General features: G+C 34.6%; 1 protein-coding gene and 1 pseudogene across 1 annotated transcript; both read left to right on the top strand.

The window, feature by feature from the left end:
• The first annotated feature begins 6,183 nt into the window (after positions 1-6,183).
• On the top strand, positions 6,184-11,920 carry LOC133701183 (ABC transporter C family member 10-like). The gene is made up of 11 exons (XM_062125011.1): positions 6,184-8,136; positions 8,442-8,762; positions 8,850-8,936; positions 9,040-9,630; positions 9,711-9,875; positions 10,007-10,301; positions 10,457-10,671; positions 10,736-11,041; positions 11,142-11,205; positions 11,285-11,524; positions 11,605-11,920. The coding sequence occupies exons 1-11, from the start codon at positions 6,670-6,672 to the stop codon at positions 11,715-11,717; spliced, it is 3,864 nt and encodes a 1,287-aa protein (XP_061980995.1). The 5' UTR covers positions 6,184-6,669; the 3' UTR covers positions 11,718-11,920.
• Positions 11,921-12,547: 627 nt separating this feature from the next.
• On the top strand, positions 12,548-19,171 carry LOC133701969 (ABC transporter C family member 10-like; annotated as a pseudogene).
• The last annotated feature ends 555 nt before the right edge of the window (positions 19,172-19,726 follow it).

Here is a 19,726-nt window from a genome sequence, read left to right as displayed (position 1 = left end):
AAAAATAAACAACTAAAACTAAAAGAATTGAATGAATTTGAAAAGGCAATAAAAATATGAACTAGAGTGCATCTCTTTGTGTAGATAACACATGTCGGCTATAAACAATAAAAACAACATGCTTTGTTAGGATGATAATTTGATCTTTTTATAAAGGTTTAAATGTCATCACTAAATTCACGTGAGTCATTATAGTCATTTTATAATTTTATAGCACATAAAAAATATTAAATTGTGTTATTTTTATTTAATTAATTTAAATGGTATTTTTTATTTATTATTTTATAGGGTTTTATTTATTATTATTAAATTGGGATGGCAGCAAGCCAACCTTCTTTAATTTTAAAAATTATATAAAAAAAGTTGCAAGTGCACGTGTATCAGATGCTATTATGTACTACGCACTCATTAGCAACTTCTTTTTTTCTTTTTTTTTTCCATGACTTTTTCACATTCCCATATTTGTTGCGAATAACATATTAGCTCTCGTTGACGTAAAAGAGCACAGCACATCCCGGCTGAGAGTTTCTTGTGCGCAGTGGATGTAATTGGAATCCAAAATGCTTGGGGAGCGTGAATTCCCAATAAATCCTCCCACCCTAGAAATTCTAAAAGGTGGCTTTCGAGCGAGGAGTTCACTCCTTGTTTGCTCAATCATGCAAGTATTGGGATCGAATCACAAGGGTTTCAGCAAAATGTACAAAAAATAAATTAAAATAATATATCAGGAGGCTGGCTACAAAATAAAAATTAGGAGCCTGGCACTGTTCTAGAAAATCATTTTATTTTGATAGTGTGATAATAATTATTTTTTAAAATAAATTAAAATAGTATATTTTTTATTTTTTAAAAATATTTTTTTTATCTCAGCATATCAAAATGATCACAAAATATTAAAAAATAATTTTAAGTATTTTTTTTTTAAATTTTGATGAAACAACAGGCTGAATCATATAGTCAAACACACCCTTAGCATGAAAAGACAAGTTAAGCTTTTGATGCATGGGAGTGTTTTGAAGTATGATAATAATTGCTTTTCAAAATGTTTTTTTGCTTGGAAATATATTAAAATAATATATTTTTTTATTTTTTAAAATTTATTTTTGATATCAACCCATAAAAAAATTAAAAATACTAAAATAATAATTTAAAGCAATTTTTATTTAATTTTAATGAAAAAACAAGATAAAATTCAATGTGAAACACACCTTGTAAATCATAACAAGGTGGGTGCATAAATGATATCAGAAAAGACCCTTCAACAAGGACTCACGCAATTGCTTCTAGACCCATGTGAAAAAACCGAAGGACTGTACATGCATCATAAAATGACCCTACTCCAGCAAGAAAATCCTCATGATGCTCCGATGCGGACCGCGTGACTCTTGCGAGTCTCATTATTAAAGATCTCACTTTCTTCTCATGGCCGCGGGGAGTGCACGTCGACTCTCACTGTGGCGTCGGATACAAATGGACAGTTATGGTTTCCCACCCGTTTCCATGTAAATGATGAGGAAAGGGCATGGTAGAAGAGACAGACCATTTGCTCGGTTCATTGCATGATCTGTCCTGTCGTCTATAATGGGAGGTAGCCCACATATTTCGTACAATAATCCCTGCCACCACCGGTGCTCTGCCATAATCCCTTCCATCCCTAGCGCTTGCGGGGTTCAATCCCAGACGATTGCCACCACATCAACCACCTCTGGTGCCTCTGACAGCTGTGCAGGCTTATGCCAGTATTTTGTTGCTGTGCTCACAATTAACTCATACAGAATGGCAACCCTTCTTCTCATGGGACCAATCCAACTCCAATAACTGGAGCTATCAACTAAACATTGACTCCTGACATTTCCCCCTTCAACTTTTCTCCAATAATGCTAAATTTTACATGAAAATTCTTGCTGAAAAATCCCATCCATTGGATTAATTGTGGATCCATGGGCCAACATGTTTTTTTTTTGGTATGAATTATATTGAAAGTGATTTTAAGAAAACAAAAATATTTTGTAAGATTATCATTTTGTATAGGTAACATTCTTTTAGATGAAGAACTAAATATAGATGCAACCAGATTTTTTTAAATTTTAAAAGATTGCGATGAACGATTATGAGATAAATACACAACTCATAATAAATTTTTAATCATTGCATGAATATTTACTATCAAGTTAGATTATGGATTGAGTAAGACCAATTATAATAATTTATTGAATGAGATAAAATCAACTTACCTGAAAGGAATATGCTAAAATAGAACTTATATGCTACTAAATAGATTATTAAACCTCATGGCCTAGGATACCAAAATATTGATACGTGTCCAAACTTTTGCATATTGTAACACGGTGGATATGCAAATTTTACTGAGTACAAAACCTGTCAGCATACTTAGTATAAACCCAATAATGGTAGAGGAATGACACTTGTTACATATAAAAAACTGAGATACTTCCCAATCACTCATAGACTGCAAATGTTATTCATGTCTTTAAATACTGCTAAGCATATAACATGACATCATTCAGTAAATAGAGTTATGGTGCCACTCTTTTGTTGGTGAAGCTTAGTAATATGGTACATCTTCAGTTTTCAATGGAACCATAAAATATAGGTCTTGACTTGTGTATAAATGGATTTAATCGATTTGAATCCTTTGTCACACCTTATTTTTGTTGGTCAATCATACTAATAGTTTACAACTTGCTCTTTGAGATGTATATGAAGCTGAAATTCATGTTTTTATCTATAATCATCATTAGTCTTTATAGTTAAGAAAAGAATATAGATGTTGTCTTTAACCATTGATTGATAAGTTGAATTAGTTATGGTTAGTCAAGGCTTTGACATATGATGTTTTAAGAAAACAAAATTCTTAGACGAAAACATCATTGATGTAGATTATAAATGATTTTTCTATGTATAAAATGGTTTTAGGTTGGAGTATACATGAAAAACTAGCTTGTCCATACCGTATGGAAAATAATAAGGCCTTTATTACCTTAATGAATAGTGGTAAAGGTATTTTTTTTATTGCCACTAAAGATTCTTGCCAAGTCATCATCGATATAAAAACAACAAAAAAGACTTCTTGAAAGGTAAAGTTGAAAGTTAAATAGCATCGTCAGTTCTATTAGGTGAAGAATTGTATGATGTAGTTTCACATTATTAGAGAATTGTATTTGGTTTTCATTCTAAGAAGCAGAAATTTTTTTATTTTGGTTTTACCTATAATTGGGTAAAACAAAGTATTTTTTAGGTTTTATTTATTGGAAGACTAATGTCATCTGCTATAATTTAAATATCATGCATATTGAAAAGAATATATTTGACAACATTCTAATAAAAAAAAATTGTTACTTATTTTTGTTTAATAATTTCCTGAATCAAGTTGTGTGATTGGCGGTATGACGTCCATAAATATACAAAGAGCAGAGCCGAGTTTAATGGTGTTGCATTATGGAAATATTATAGATTGAGCCATATCACATAGAGTAATTGGGAACAATTTCAAGAATTTATAGTGTCAAATGATTTCAAGAAATGGTTATGATCCGAATCATAAATAAGAAACAAAGAAACTTATGGTTCTGTGAGCATGCATAATGAGGGATCGCTTCCTTTTATGAACCACGCAAAGTGCCTAGTAAGGCCTTATTTTATGTTTATATTTTTTTTTTCAAATTAGTGTTTATTTGTGAGACTTCTTTTAAAAATGAATATTTTACGGACTCCACAGTTTGGGCACAAACCAATTTTGATGGAGTTACATATGGAAGCACATATAAGAAAGGAGGATAGAGAGAAAAGGGTGCGATAATTTATTGACATCAGAGTTGAACCGTTCGTTGTAAGTGTTTTTGGATAATTATAGGTTTATTAGTTTTTTTTTTGGATAGATATAGATTTTGGATTTTTTTTTGTAGGAAACATATAATGTCGGTATGGTTGCTAAACACAGAGAAGACACTTCAACCTTACCTCCTCATAATCCTCAATTGTGGTTAGAGGTTGGAGCAACTAATGGACTTGATATGAATTTGATTTATAATATATCTATGACTACGACTCGAGATATGAAGGTGGGTTGTAGTGTTTTGACTATAGATACATCACAATCCAACCTAAACCGACCATAACTGCTTTTCAGGAGATGGTTTGAGAACAAGTTGAGGAATGAATGTCTGTTCTGAAGGCCTATATAGAAAAACAAAATAGGATGATTCAAACATGCATATATGGCAATGTATTATCCTCTCCCACTTGGACATCCTAGACCTCGTAGTTCATGATTTTTTCCTCCTCTTCCTTCTCCTCCCCTCCAACTCCATTTTGTTTTTGTAGTGTAACTAAGATATTTGTATGGAATATTGATATTAACTGTTGAATTAGTATTATAAATTTTTGTTGTTAATTTATTGTTTATTGTTGTTGTAATTTTAGGTTTTAAAAAAATGCAATTAGGGTTATAACAAATAAACATGCAAATAAAAATAAAAATAAAAATAAAAATAAACAAGTAAAGAAATACCGATGGAATCGCCGACAAAAATGGATATTCCATCGGTTGTAGCCATATTAATTTGGTTAAAGAATTACATAATATTTTGGTGTTTTTGAACTTGCTAATGGAATAAGTGACAAAAAACTATGTAGGGAATTCTGTTGGTGATGCTGCTGGCGATATTCACAGCTTGACTAATGGATGCATGATGGAAATGTCCACCAATAATTTTTTTACCAATAGATTTTTCGACGAACATTGATCAATAAATTTTTATTTCTTGGCATGATATTCCATCGGCATTTCCATCGGCTTCTTAATTTGTTGACAAAATTCCTACCGAACATAAAATCCCTGACGATAAGCTAATCGACAACATGGATCCATTAGGAATTATGATGTCGACAACCATCAAGTATAAATGCCGACATAATATTGCGTTTAATAATTTTCTAGTATTGTGTAAAAGTTTCAAGTAATTTCTTTGACAACACTTCTTGCTTGTTTTTGTAAATTCTTTATGGGTAAGCCCAACATTACTTATTCATCAGAAATAATTTTTCAGATATTATCATATAACAATGGAATGTATCTAACTGCTAGATCCGATGAACCATCATATACTTGATAACTAAATGACATTATATTAAGAACTAGTTCGACTTACATGGATACTAGTTCATATCCAACTGCTTAATCTTTTTGGTTAAGATAGTTTTTTAATATGATATTAAAATTTTATTGGCTAGTTTTTTAATATGGTATTAAAATTTTATTGGCCTAGTGGTTATAAGTTTAAATCTCATCATCATAATTTTATTTGATAAAATTAAACACAAGATTGTGATGGGCTTTTATTTAATAAAATTAAGCACAAGATAATAATAAATCTATGTAAATTTCAAGTCTAAAATACTTTTATTTAAAGATATGTATTAAAAAATAATGTAAAATTAATCTTATGGCCTTAATAACTTAAGCTATTGATAGCTTTTTGGTTGAGATGAAAGACATTTAATTTTGTTTGCCAAAGTTGGTCACCATATTGGTCCACTTGAATGATGAAGGATGTACTGTGACTTTTATTCTATATATCATGTACTGGAGATCCTCTTCAAGTTCAAGTGCAGGAAGCTATAAGCTAGTCAAGTGCAGGAAGCTATAAGCTAGTAAGAAATAAGGAAAACAAGAAGCAAGATCTACTTAGGTAATTACAACTAGAAACTCATAGAAAGTGTGTTACTATTGCTTGAAGCATATGCATACACAAGCACTAGCTTTCTTGATATTATACTCGTTCAACATTCTGATCAGAACATGCAAGTCATGTATATACGTTGGCTTTTTCTGCATGCTTTTCGTTTGTGTTTTTCTTATCTTTCATTCTCTCTTTCTTGTTCTCTTTTGTAATGGATACAACAGTACTGCTAGTTTCTGTTACATGGAGTCTAGCTAGCACAGTTATTTCACAGTGGCATTCACTTTTTCTTATTTTAAATTTGACTTTTACTCTCATATAATGATTAGGAAATCCTGTCAAGCTCATGTGTGTTTCACAGAAACTAGTTTCTGAACTCAATCAAATGCTTGTTTTCCTCTTCCAACTTAACTTATATCTCATTCATGCTGCAATTGCCTAATTATTGAATTAAAGTTTCTTATGAGTTGCTGTTTGAAAAGTGTAACAGGTTTGGACCATGAATAGGTCAAAGAGTTTTTTGGTGGGTCAAAAGATTCAAATCTAATATTAAATGTATACAGTAGTTTTTTAATATATTGACCTCGTTCCACAAATGATCTATATACAATAAATTTTTACTTGGCTCGTGTATTATGCTTGCTAAGTTTTCAGTCTGATTCAGGTGCAATAAGAACATTAACTTGTTAAGGTATCAACTCTGGCAATCCACGACTAGCCAGAAAGAAGAAGAAAAAAACCCAGAAATTTTCAGTTATAATGGCAATCCACGACCAGCACTTTGCAGTGATGAAGTTCTGTTCAATTGTGGCCTTTTTAGTTTCTAGACTTCTATATATGTTGTTCCTCTCTTTGGAAAGCTGTTGTAGTGCACAAGGTTGAATCAGTTAAAATGGTTTTGGATATTTTATCTTTTCCTTGAGCAATTTTATTGCTGTTTTGCGTTTTTCAGGGAAAGAGCTATATCATGGAAAATGATCCACATGTTGATACTTCAAAAATTCTCTATGAACCTTTACAAGGTGAAGAAGGAAATGACACTGGTGAAATCAGTTCAAATGACAATGTTACTCCTTTTGCCGAAGCAGGATTTTTTAGCACAATGTCATTTTGGTGGCTGAATTCATTAATGAAGAAGGGTAAAACGAAAATTCTTGAAGATGAAGACATTCCACAGTTAAGGCAGGCAGATCAAGCACAGACCTGGTACTTAATGTATATGGAGCAGATGAGCAAATTGAATGAAAAAGGATCATCTAATCCACCTTCAATGTGGTCAATGATCTTTTCATGCCACCAGAAACAAATTTTAATTTCTGGGGTTTTTGCATTGATCAAGGTAATCACAGTTTCCACTGGCCCTTTGCTTCTTAAAGCCTTCATTGAGGTCGCTGAACGCAGAGCTGCTTTTGCATATGAAGGTTATGCGCTAACAATAGCATTGTTTTTAGCAAAATGTTTAGAATCTTTGTCGGAAAGGCAATGGAACTTTCGAACAAGGTTAATTGGGGTCCAAGTAAGATCTATGCTGTCTGCAGCTATTTATCAGAAGCAACTACGGCTTTCAAATGATGCTAAGATGAATCATTCTCCTGGTGAAATAGTGAACTATGTAACAATAGATGCTTATAAATTAGGCGAGTTCCCATATTGGTTTCATCAAATATGGACAACATGCCTTCAACTGTGTCTTGCATTATTTGTTGTCTACTATTCTGTGGGGCTGGCAACTGCAGCAGCTTTTGCTGCTATCATATTGACCGTACTCGCGAGTTCCCCATTGGCCAAGTTACAGCATAAGTATCAGACAAAGCTCATGGAACAGCAAGATACAAGACTGAAGGCCATTTCAGAGGCACTAGCAAATATGAAGGTCTTGAAGTTGTATGCTTGGGAAACACATTTCAGGAAAGTCATAGAAGCATCAAGGGAGGAGGAACTAAGATCACTCTCAATAGTTCTATTTCAAAGAGGGTGTCAAATGATTTTGTTTTGGTCGTCTCCCATTGTAGTGTCAGTGGTTACTTTCTGGTCATGCTACATCCTTGGAATTCCACTTTATGCTAGCAATGTCTTCACATTTTTAGCAAGTTTGCGCATTGTTCAGGAGCCAGTGAGGCTCATTCCTGATGTTGCGACAATGTTCATCGAAGCGAAGGTTTCATTAGATCGAATTACAAAGTTTCTAGAGGCACCAGAGTTGCAAAACAAACATACAAGGCAAAAAGGCAATGACCCAGAGCTCAATTTGTCTGTTGTCATCAGGTGTGCTGAAATTTCATGGGATTCCGACCCTTCCTCCAAGGCCACATTAAGAAGCATTAACCTAGAAGTTAAACCAGGAGACAAGGTAGCTATTTGTGGAGAACTTGGATCAGGAAAATCAACACTTTTAGCTGCAGTTCTTGGAGAAGTTCCACGAGTCAATGGCATAGTAAGTCCACAGATTAATGCATAGTCCACTTGATACAATTCTATGTTCGTATTCTGTTAATATTAGTGATACAATCATACGAGGTTCCGATTCAAGTATTTCTCATTTTATTTACTCTAGATATCCATTTAGGAGATCCAGTAATAAGAACATCATGCATTTTCTCATGCAATTGTCAATTACTTGTTAGTCAGTTATTAGCCATTTCGAAATTATCTAAACCAACATTCTCGAGATTTTAGTGCTGTATTTCAAACTTCTATCATAGAGGTTTCTCTCTAATTATTTTGATCCACAATTTCAAGGCTCATGTTCAAGGAGAAGTAGCCTATGTTTCACAGACTGCATGGATTCAAACTGGGACTATAAGGGAAAATATTCTGTTTGGATCTACGAAGGATCAAGTCAGATATCAAGAGGTGCTTAAGAGGTGTTCCCTGCTGAAAGACATTGACCTGCTTCCATTTGGAGACCTCACTGAAATAGGAGAAAGAGGTGTTAATCTGAGTGGTGGACAGAAGCAGCGGGTTCAACTTGCACGTGCGCTTTATCGGAATGCAGATATCTACCTCTTAGATGATCCCTTTAGCGCTGTCGATGCTCATACTGCAACCAGCCTGTTCATTGTGATCATCCCTTTACTTTCTGTCTGCTATCTGTTCTACTTATGATAAATTTCTCCGTGGAAACTAACTTACGAGGGTTGTTGGCAGGACTATGTTATGGAAGCTTTATCGGAGAAGACAGTATTACTTGTGACTCACCAAGTCGAATTCCTTCCAGCATTTAATTCTATCTTGGTTAGCTACTTGTACTTTTTTTTCTTTCAGTAATCTGTCTATTTGAATATAAACTACGGGTTTAAGCCATCGATTCGTATAATAAATTGTGTACTTTGGCCAGTTAATGTCTGCAGGTGAGATCCTACAAGCTGGTACATATGATGAGTTAATGGCGTCTTGTCAAGAATTTCGAGAGCTTGTCGATGCACATAATGATACGGTTGATTCTGAAAGGAATAGGGAATATGCTTCTGTAAAAACTACAACTGCAGTTTCCAAAGAAGAGATTCAAAAGACTTATATCAGGGAACAACAAACAGAAGCTTCAGGAGATCAACTTATTAAGAGAGAAGAAAGAGAAACAGGAGACACGGGCCTCAAACCTTACATTCAGTATTTGAGTCACGGAAAGGGGTTTTTGTTCTGCTTCTTGACAGTTTGTCTGCATTTCTTATTTGTAGTTGGACAACTGATACAAAACTATTTCTTGGCTGCTGACATCCAGAATCCTTATGTAAGCAAAGTAGAATTGTTCACTATCTACTCAGTCATAGGGTTTATCTTGGCAGTCCTTTTGCTCTTCAGGAGTTTCTGTCTTGTTAGATTAGGTTGTGATGCAGCAGAGTCAATTTCGTCTACACTGGTCAACTCTCTTTTCCGAGCACCAATGTCCTTCTATGACTCCACTCCTCTGGGAAGGATACTGAGTCGGGTAAGAATTTCGAAATTAAGATTTTGAATGCTTTTTCGGAGCATAGTTTATGGGACTTTCTTGTGTCTTCACTTTGGCAGGTATCTTCTGATTTGAATACTGTTGACCTTGATGTGGCATTTAAATTAGCTGTGTCACTTGGTTCGACTTTGAATGCTTACACGAGTCTTGGGATATTAGCTATTCTTACCTGGCCAGTCCTTTTTCTCATCATACCTATGGTTTATCTATGTATAGCTGTGCAGGTATTGCTTCCACTATCCCCAACCTTGCTGTCTGCTCTTTTGATATGAAAGTGTCTTTGGTTCTTAATTTCTTAGACTTACCTGGCCTTCCTGATAAAGAATTTCGTGGTTTTTATTTGCTTAACATACAGAGATACTACTTCAGTACTGCAAAAGAGTTGATACGAATCAGTGGCACAACCAAGTCTTCGGTTGTGAACCACCTTGCTGAATCCATTGCTGGGGCCATGACTATCAGAGCTTTTGGAGAGGAAGATCGATTCTTTTCACATAGTCTGGATCTCATTGATGCAAATGCAAGTCCTTATTTCCACAGCTTTTCAGCAAACGAGTGGTTAATCCAATGTCTGGAAATTCCGTGTGCACTCGTTCTCTCGGCCTCAGCACTTGCCATGACTTTGTTTCCTCTAGGAGCTTCTTCCTCAGGTAACTCTGAGATTTACTTTCAATTGCGTCTGCAGATTATATACTTCACTATCCACATTTTGTGCGAAAAAGTATTGGACAAAAATGATTTGGATATTGTATTCATCTAAAGCTTAATTGTCTAATGAAAATTGTTATTTCCGATCTGATGGCAGGGTTTATTGGAATGGCATTATCATACGGTCTTTCATTAAATGTCTTTCTCATCATCTCAGTTCAATACCAATGCTTCAGAGCAGAATCAATTATTTCTGTAGAAAGGCTAGAGCAATACATGCACCTTCCTAGTGAAGCTCCTGAGATAATAGAAAGTAGCAGACCGCAAAGCAACTGGCCCACTGTTGGTAAAGTGGAGATACGCTATCTGAAGGTAAATTTGCAACTTCATAGCTTATAACTTTTTTAGATTGACCTTATATGTTCACATCAAACAGGTCAGATATCAACACAATGCGCCACTTGTTCTTCGGGGAATAAGTTGCGTCATCGAAGGCGGGCACAAAATAGGGATCGTTGGTCGTACTGGTAGTGGAAAGACAACTCTTATCAGCACTTTGTTTCGCCTGGTTGAGCCAACGGAGGGAAAGATCATCATAGATGGCCTTGACATCTCTACAATTGGTCTTCATGATCTTAGAGCACATTTTGGCATCATCCCACAAGATCCAACACTCTTTAGAGGGTCTGTCAGATACAATCTAGACCCCTTATCAGAACATACCGATCTACAAATATGGGAGGTAATGCTTCTCCAAATGTGCCCAAATCCTAATTCCATTGTCTAAAACATCATAGTCACACTATATCTTCTAAAAAATTGTTCCCATGAATGTAAAAAAGGTTCTTGAGAAATGTCAGCTCCAAGAGGCGATTCGGCAGAAAGATGAAGGCCTAAACGCTAAAGGTAAGGGAAAGAAAAGGGTGTCTAAAAGATGCAAATTTATTGGTTTTAGAAAGCTAAACATGCCCATAACGGTTTGCAGTTGCGCAAGATGGATCGAACTGGAGCGTGGGACAGAGGCAACTATTCTGTCTTGGACGTGCATTGCTGAAACGCAGCAGGATATTAGTTCTTGACGAAGCTACTGCATCCATCGACAATGCAACAGATGCAATCCTGCAGAAAACTATACGAACAGAATTTTCAGACTGCACTGTAATAACCGTGGCTCACAGAATACCAACTGTGATGGACTGCACTAAAGTGCTTGCTATAAGAGATGGTGAGCAGTAGTGTTTCCTTATTACATGCAGCAAGAACAGTTCAGTTGTTTATTTATGCTAATACTGGTACCATTAACAGGGAAATTGGCAGAATATGATGCGCCATTGAACTTAATGAATAAGGAAGGATCATTATTTGGGCAGCTTGTGAAGGAATACTGGTCACGGTCGACGAACAATGGTACCTACTAAAAAGATTGGCAGGAAAGCTGCAACACATTGGTATTTAGTAGATGCCAAGTCTTGAAAATCCATCAAGATTCGAAGTGTTTTGCTTGGCAGAAATTGGCTTTGGTTTAATACAGTAATTAATGCGTGTGAGATTTTTAAAAGCATTCTTATTTGTGTGATAGAAGAGTTGCAATTTGTTATTAAAAACCTGTATAATTCATATATTTGCAGCATCGGCTAATTCAATAGACATAGTTGTTAAACTTGACACAACCTGGCAGATTAACCCAAGAAATCTAGGATGCAGAGACTGGCTTGAGTAAGGTTGTTAATTGAACCGGTCAAACCTTTGACCTCATTAAACCTGTTTGACCCTGTCAGATTTTTAATAATCCCAGTGACTAATACATGTTAGGAAAAAAAAAAGCACAGCCCATCTTCATCCTCTCCAATGTAAAAGAAAAAAAATATTGAACACAACAATAGACAAGAGAGCTTCCTAGTTAGTTGATAAGGTTTCCTTAACACAGCACTGCTGAAACTTTAAGAAGAAGAAGAAGAAGAAGAAGAAAGAGATTGAGAAGAATTGTAACTGCAAACTGCAATTTCTTATTACTTGTTTAACATGTTCTTACAACCTTTGCTTATATAAAAGAATTTCCCGCCAAACTAACTACTATCAGAATAGTAACCAACTTCCTAAGTGGTAACTAATAACTACTTAGCCATGTGAAATTTCTTCTAATTGCTTCAATGTTGCTCTACCTATACTACTAACTACAATAACTGCCATTGCAGCTGCTCTTTTTGCTTTTAGCATCCTTCGTAGCTCAATCATCATGCTCGTAAGAATGCCCATTTCACATAAGATTCTTGTCCTCAAGAACCAGTGCAAAATTCAGGAAATTGGTTGTTAAGTTCCTCAAGATCTTCCCATGTCGCATCTTCCTTAAACTTATTAGACCATTGAATAAGTCTTATTGTCACAACTTTATCTCCTTTCTTCATCATCTTCATCTCTATAACAGCCATTGGACTAACTTTAACCAATTGGTGGCCAATAAAACACTGTTTTAAGTTTTTTATATGAATTTTAAATTTTGAATGTTCCTTTATGTAAGAACCATGCATGTGCAACACTCACCAACTTGCTCCTCAAATCCCCATCCTTTACGATTACAATTATGTTCTTATTCCTCATAATTCTTTCTACGAAAGTATATTTTGGCCACCTACAGCTAGCATTGACCATTTTTCCAACCATAATTTCCTACAACTTAGAGTCACGTATGTGACAAATGATGATTTTTTCATGTTATGCTGATTTTATATAAATGTTTAATCAAGATTCTTCAATCTCTTTTCTTTCTTCATTTTAGGTATATAACAATTTTAGATATTAGTTTTTGTCTTTTCACATTCAAATTTAGATAAGAAATAATAATTGTCAAATTATTTCTTTTCTATTAACTTCTATAGTAATAAATTGTAAATTTTAAATTTGCTTCATTATTATATTGTTTCTATACAATCATTGAACAAAACTACTTTTATAATAATAATAAACTTGTAATCAAAATGATTAACATGGCACAAATCAATATATATATTTTATTTGTTGAACACCCTTCACGCTTTTTTCTTTTTGTTTAATTCAACCTCTAACATATGTCATTATTTGTGTTATCTCTATAAGTGATGAATTCAGTAACAAAAAACTTCACATAGAATTTAGGCTTTTCATTTATGGTCTTGCACCAAGATATGTGGGTTTGAATATGAGCTTTGACTACTATGTACACTATAAAAATATATATATACTTTTTAAATTAAATAAAAAAACAAATAATTTCTCATAAAAAAAAATTCTTGCATTATTTTTCCTTTCATTGGAGTGAAAGATGCCTTTCTGGATCCAACATTTTGCATAGCTTGTTGATTATTACTATTACTATTATTAACTAAATTGAATTAATTTGGAATTTAAAAAGAAAAAGAAAGATTGAAAAGTGTAATAAAAAAAAGCAGTGGTTACTTTCAAGATTGACGATTTGCTTGATATTGGTTTGCAAGTTTCAATTGAAGAAAAGCCTTAGAACAAATTGAAATGAAATCAAATAAAAAAAACTTCAAAAACAAAAGAGATATTATTAGTAATTAAAATTACTAAAAAGACACACATGAAATGGTTATAATGAGAGAAGAATAAATTATAATAGGGTTGTGTAATTTTTATTGGTTTGAACAAGAATCTTGTCAGATAACCAACTTAACCCAATAGCTTAAAATGTTAGATGAGATCTTAAGATATGATTTATATTATTCTCTAATAGGGGTGTTCAAAAAAACTGAAAAACCGATTAAACTGAGAAAACTGGAAAAAAAATAACTGAAAAGACCGAACCGTGAAAAAAAACCAATTAAATCGATTAAAATTTTGAATAAACCGACTGGTTCGGTTCGGTTTCGGTTTTTTAAGCCTGGAACCAGAAAAACAGAACTGAACCAAACCAAACCCGAACTGAAAAACCAGAAAAAAACCGAGCCAAATCGGAAAAACCGAACCGAAACCGGTCGGTTTGAACCGGTTTCGGTTTTTTTAAAAAAAATCAATTTGGTTACTTTTTTTGATAAAAACCGAACCGAACCGAAAATGAACACCCCTATTCTCTAACACACCCCCTCAAATGAAAATTTTTTGGGCTTGAAACTTGCATATACCCACATTATCTTATGTTTAATTTTTATCAAATAAATAGAAATTGTGGGATTTGAACTCGTGACCGCTTGGTCATTAAGGCTCTGATACTATGTCAAAGAACCAACTCAAGCTAATAGCTTAAACTGATAGATGAGGTCTTAAAATATAATTTATATTATTCTCTAATAAATCTTTGGTATTGTGGCCAAATCGTTATTTGTTAAAAATTAAAAAAAAATTATTTTAAATTATTTTTATAATATTTTTATATTATTTTGATGTGTTGCTTTTAAAAATATATTTTAAAAAATATAAAAATATATTATTTTAAAATATTTTAAAAAATAATAGTTATCTAATATAAAATATGATGGATTTCTTCTTATTTCTTGTACGAAGATGCAAGGCGGGAGGCCAATCTATCTTTAATATAGTTTGTCTCCTGTAAATAAGTAAATACCTTTTTCATCCTTCTCTATCGTATGATTTGTTAAATAAATCTTAAATTCCAAGACCTCTCGTCTCCTCGCACGTAGTGAGTAATAGTTTCTTGTATTGGCCCCTCCTTTTCTAATTCATTCAAGTTTGTCAAATTCCTTTCTAGTTGGAGTTTGTTATTTTAATTGTAATGGTATATTTTGGTTTCAAGCGTCTTGAAATATCATTTTGAGATTATATAGATATATATATATAATTTTAATGAGGATTTGATGAACAATTCACAGGGAATCTTGATTGCATTAATTTTCATCTTCTTACTTTCATCTATTCATTAAGGAGGATTCATAATTAAAGATCAACAAGATTAAAATTTAGTACATAAATTGCACTTTCTGATGTATTTTAACCGTCAATCAATTAGTAGTCCGTAAATTTGCAAATTCTCAGAAAGAAAGTAAATCCATCGCTTCTGAAGTTAGTTTCAAACTTTTATTAATGATGGATATGCCTAACAAAAGATTTTTTACTTAAAATTTCAAGTTTATAAGTATGGAAAAATTGCATAAGTTTCCCAGATTGCATGGATTCAGACTGGGACCATTCAAGAAAACATTCTGTTTGGGTCTGTCATGGATCAAGTGAGATATGAAGAGGTGCTTAATAGTTGCTCCTTGTTAAAGGACCTTGACATGCTTCCATTTGGGGACCTCACTGAAATAGGAGAGAGGTGTTAATCTGAGCGGGGGACAAAAGCAGCGGGTTCAACCTGCGCGTGCACTGTATAAGAACGCAGATATTTATCTATTGGATGATCCCTTTAGTGCTGTAGATGCACATGCAGCAGCCAGCTTATTTAATATGATCACAGATTTCCTCCCCACTCTACCTGTTCAAGTTATGATAATTTTTCCATGTGGAAACTAATTGAAATGGTTTGATGGCTTTTGGCAGGAATATGTTATGAAAGGTCTGTCAGGGAAGACAGTTTTACTTGCAACTCACCAAGTCGACTTCCTTCCAGCATTTAATTCTATTTTGGTGAGCTAATAATGAACTTTACTTGAACATATCAGTTTTGATAATCTGTCAGTTTAAGCCATTGGTTCATAAATATGAGTTCTGCATTTTGGGCAGTTGATGTCTGCAGGGGAAATCTTGAGAGCTACTGCTTTTGATGAGCTGCTGGAAACTTGTCAAGAATTCCAAGAGCTTGTCAACGCACACAATAACACTGTTGGTTCTGAAAGGAATATGGAGCATGCTCTTAGCAGAAAAACAAGAGATTCCAAAGAAGAGATTTATCTCAGGGAAAAATCAACAGCACCTTCAGGAGATCAACGGATTAGACAAGAAGAAAGAGAAAGAGGCGATACAGGTTTCAAGATCTATGTGGAGTATTTGAATCACGGGAAGGCATTTTTGTACTGCTTCTTCACAGTTCTGCTCCATTTCTTATTCATAGTTGGGCAATTGATACAAACCTATTCCTTGGCTGCTGACATCCAGAATCCTCATGTAGGCAAAGTTGAATTATTCACACTCTACTCTGTGATAGGGTGTATCTTGGCGTTCTTTTTGATCTTTAGGTGCCTCTCCCTAGTTAAATTAGGCTATGAAGCCTCAGAGTCTATTTCTTCTAAACTGCTGAAGTCTCTTTTCCGAGCTCCAATGTCCTTCTATGACTCCAAACCTCCGGGAAGGATACTTAACTAGGGTTAGAATTTTGAATTTGTGATTTCAAATGCTTTTTCTATTACAAGCTTTATGAGATATATAATTTTACTTGTATTGATAGGTATCTTCTGATTTAAATGTCATTGACCTGGAGGTGGCATTCAAATTAATAGTAGCTATTGGGTCAGCTTTGAATGCGTACTCCAGCCTTGCGCTATTGGCTGTTCTTACCTGGCCAGCCTTGTTTCTCATCATCCCCTTAGTTTATCTAACTATCGCCCTACAGGTATTACTTCCTCTAGCACTAAACCTTGTTGCATGGTTCTCTGATTATACTTTTGGCCTCCCTGACAGAATTACCTTCTTTTAAAAAAAAATTACAAAAAGAAATATTACTTCAGTACTGCGACAGAGTTGATGCGAATCAATGGCACAACTAAGTCTTTGGTTGTGAACCACCTTGCTGAATCCATTGCTGGAGCCATGACTAAAAGAGCTTTTGGTGAGGAAGATAGATTCTTTTCAAAGAATCTGGACCTTATTGACGCAAATGCCAGTCCATATTTCCATAGCTTTGCAGCAAATGAGTGGTTAATCCAGCGTCTGGAAATACCATGCATAATTGTTCTCTCGGCCTCAGCACTTGCCCTGACTTTGCTTCCCCTAGGAGCTTCTGCAGGAGGTAAATTTTGACCTTCACTATTTATCTGGTAAATTTTCCTCACCATTTCATATGATTTAGTTTTGTTCTCGTGCACGTTTATTTCAATGTCATCACTCTTTCAGCTTCTGGATGAAGTATAATTTCTATCTTCAGGCTGACGAACATTACTTAGCGCCTCGCACTTTGGTTAATGCTGATCTAGGTTTTCAGTCCCATTGTTTTTGCATCTATATCAATTTCAGATTGTTAATTTGGACCTCCTTTTCTGTTTCTCATGATCCTGATGACCTCGCAGTAACATCAACTTATAATAGAAGCTAGCCTTCTTATTAATCTTCCGTGAACGCATATAAAACCTCTTCTAGCTGTTCTGCTAACAGTTAACTACATATGAAAAGAATAGATCATAATCCTCCAAAGCATGAAATTTTCTCACCTATCGTCTGATAAGAATCAACGATTAAATACTAAAAAACATGGTGGTATTTGAACAAAACTAATGGGTTATTGTCTAATGGGACATTTTGGTTGTCTACTATTTGATTGCAGGGTTTGTTGGAATGGCATTATCATATGGTCTTGCAATAAATGTCTTTCTCATCCTCGATCTGTCCAATACCAGTGCTTCGTAGCAGAATCAAATGTTTCTGTAGAAAGACTAGAACAGTACATGCATATTCCAAGTGAAGCTCCAGAAGCAATAGAAACCAACCGACCCTTGCACAACTGGCCTAGTGTTGGTGAAATGGAGATACGCAATTTGAAGGTAGATTTTACAATTTCACAAATTTACAGGTCCTGACCTTCCAATATATCAAATAACATCAAACAGGTGAGATATCAACCCAATGCTCCATTTGTTCTCCAAGGAATAAGCTGCTTCATTGAAGGAGGACACAAAATCGGGATCGTTGGTCGGACTGGTAGTGGAAAGGCAACACTTATCAGTAGTTTGTTTCGATTGGTGGAACCAACAGAGGGGAAAATCATTATAGATGGCCTTAACATCTCCATAATTGGTCTTCATGATCTTAGATCCCATCTTGGCATCATTCCACAAGATCCAACACTTTTTAGCGGGACTGTCAGATACAACCTGGACCCTCTATCAGAACATACTGATATAGAAATATGGGAGGTAATAAAGCTTCTACTAATTGTGTCAACATTTGGTAGAGATTCAGAAACACTATTTCCATTGTGCGAACTCCAAAGTTTGATAGTGTCTAACTTCCCATACTGCTTTCCTAACAAAAAAGTGTGCTCATGATGTGCAAAAGGTTCTTGAAAAATGCCAGCTCCGAGAGGCTATTCAGCAGAAAGAAGAGAGCCTAAATGCTTTAGGTAAGGCAAATCTGGATGTCTACAGGTAAACACTTCTTGGTCTAAGAACCTAAACGTTTACATCTTTTATCGCAGTGGCACAAGATGGATCAAACTGGAGCATGGGACAGCGGCAATTATTCTGTCTCGGACGTGCATTATTGAAGCGGAGCAAGATATTAGTCCTAGACGAAGCCACTGCATCAATCGATAACGCAACAGATGCCATCCTCCAGAAAACTATACGTACAGAATTCGCAGACTGCACTGTAATAACCGTGGCTCACAGGATACCTAGTACCGTGATGGACTGCACCAAGGTGCTTGCCATTAGTGATGGTGAGTGGTATTTCCTTTTTCGCCTTCTTGATATGTTACAAGTACCGCGAAATATATAACCTCATTACAGAAAACTGGCTGGGGGTAGGTCATGCCAGAACTTGGGACCGGTGAGAGACGACATTGTTTCTCGAAGAGTAGCATTTCCTTATTAAATGTAACAATTTTTTTATTTATTTTTTAACCAGTGCGAACATAAGGTATGCAAATGAAATGGTTTTACATTAACAGGGAAGTTATGACGAGCCAGGGAAGCTGATGAATGAAGAAGGATCACTATTTGGGCAGCTGGTGAAAGAATATTGGTCTCGTGCTCCAAGCATTGATGACTAGCAGTATTTTTGCGAAGATCCATCAGGATTTGAAAGTGGAGAGGAGTAGAAATTTTGAAGAGTCAGCATGTTGCCTTGAATGCTTTATTTAATGATGTGTTCCATTTTTATTCATGTTAAATTTTTACTGCTATGCGATTAATTGAACTAGCACGGATGTCACTATTTATAGCAGCCGTGAAGCTGCTCTTTAGCTCTTTTAATTAATTTATTGTTGTGCTTTACCTTTATTTTTTTTATAAAAAAAACTTTTTATTACCCAATTTCATGAGATATAGTTTGAAATTGTATAGGAAAGAAAAAAAATAAAAGTGAGAGGAATAAACTATCACGGAAACCTTATGGCAAATCTTGAATTCATGAAAAAAGTGTTTTTTGGTCCATCTAATTTTCTTTTTTCTCCATTTCAGCTCCTTTATTATTTAGAATTTTTCTTTTGATCTGAAAAAATCATTTTGTTTATTTCATAGTCATGAGTTTAAGAGAGGGAAGAGAAACCTACTAGAAACCAACAAAGAAAAAGAGATAAAGTTATTGGTTCATCATATTCACCAAA

The sequence above is a fragment of the Populus nigra genome, chromosome 8, assembly GCF_951802175.1.
Source record: "Populus nigra chromosome 8, ddPopNigr1.1, whole genome shotgun sequence".
Classification (NCBI taxonomy): domain Eukaryota; kingdom Viridiplantae; phylum Streptophyta; class Magnoliopsida; order Malpighiales; family Salicaceae; genus Populus; species Populus nigra.
The sequence above is the reverse complement of the archived record's forward strand: the minus strand, read 5'-3'. Positions and strand labels throughout refer to the sequence as shown.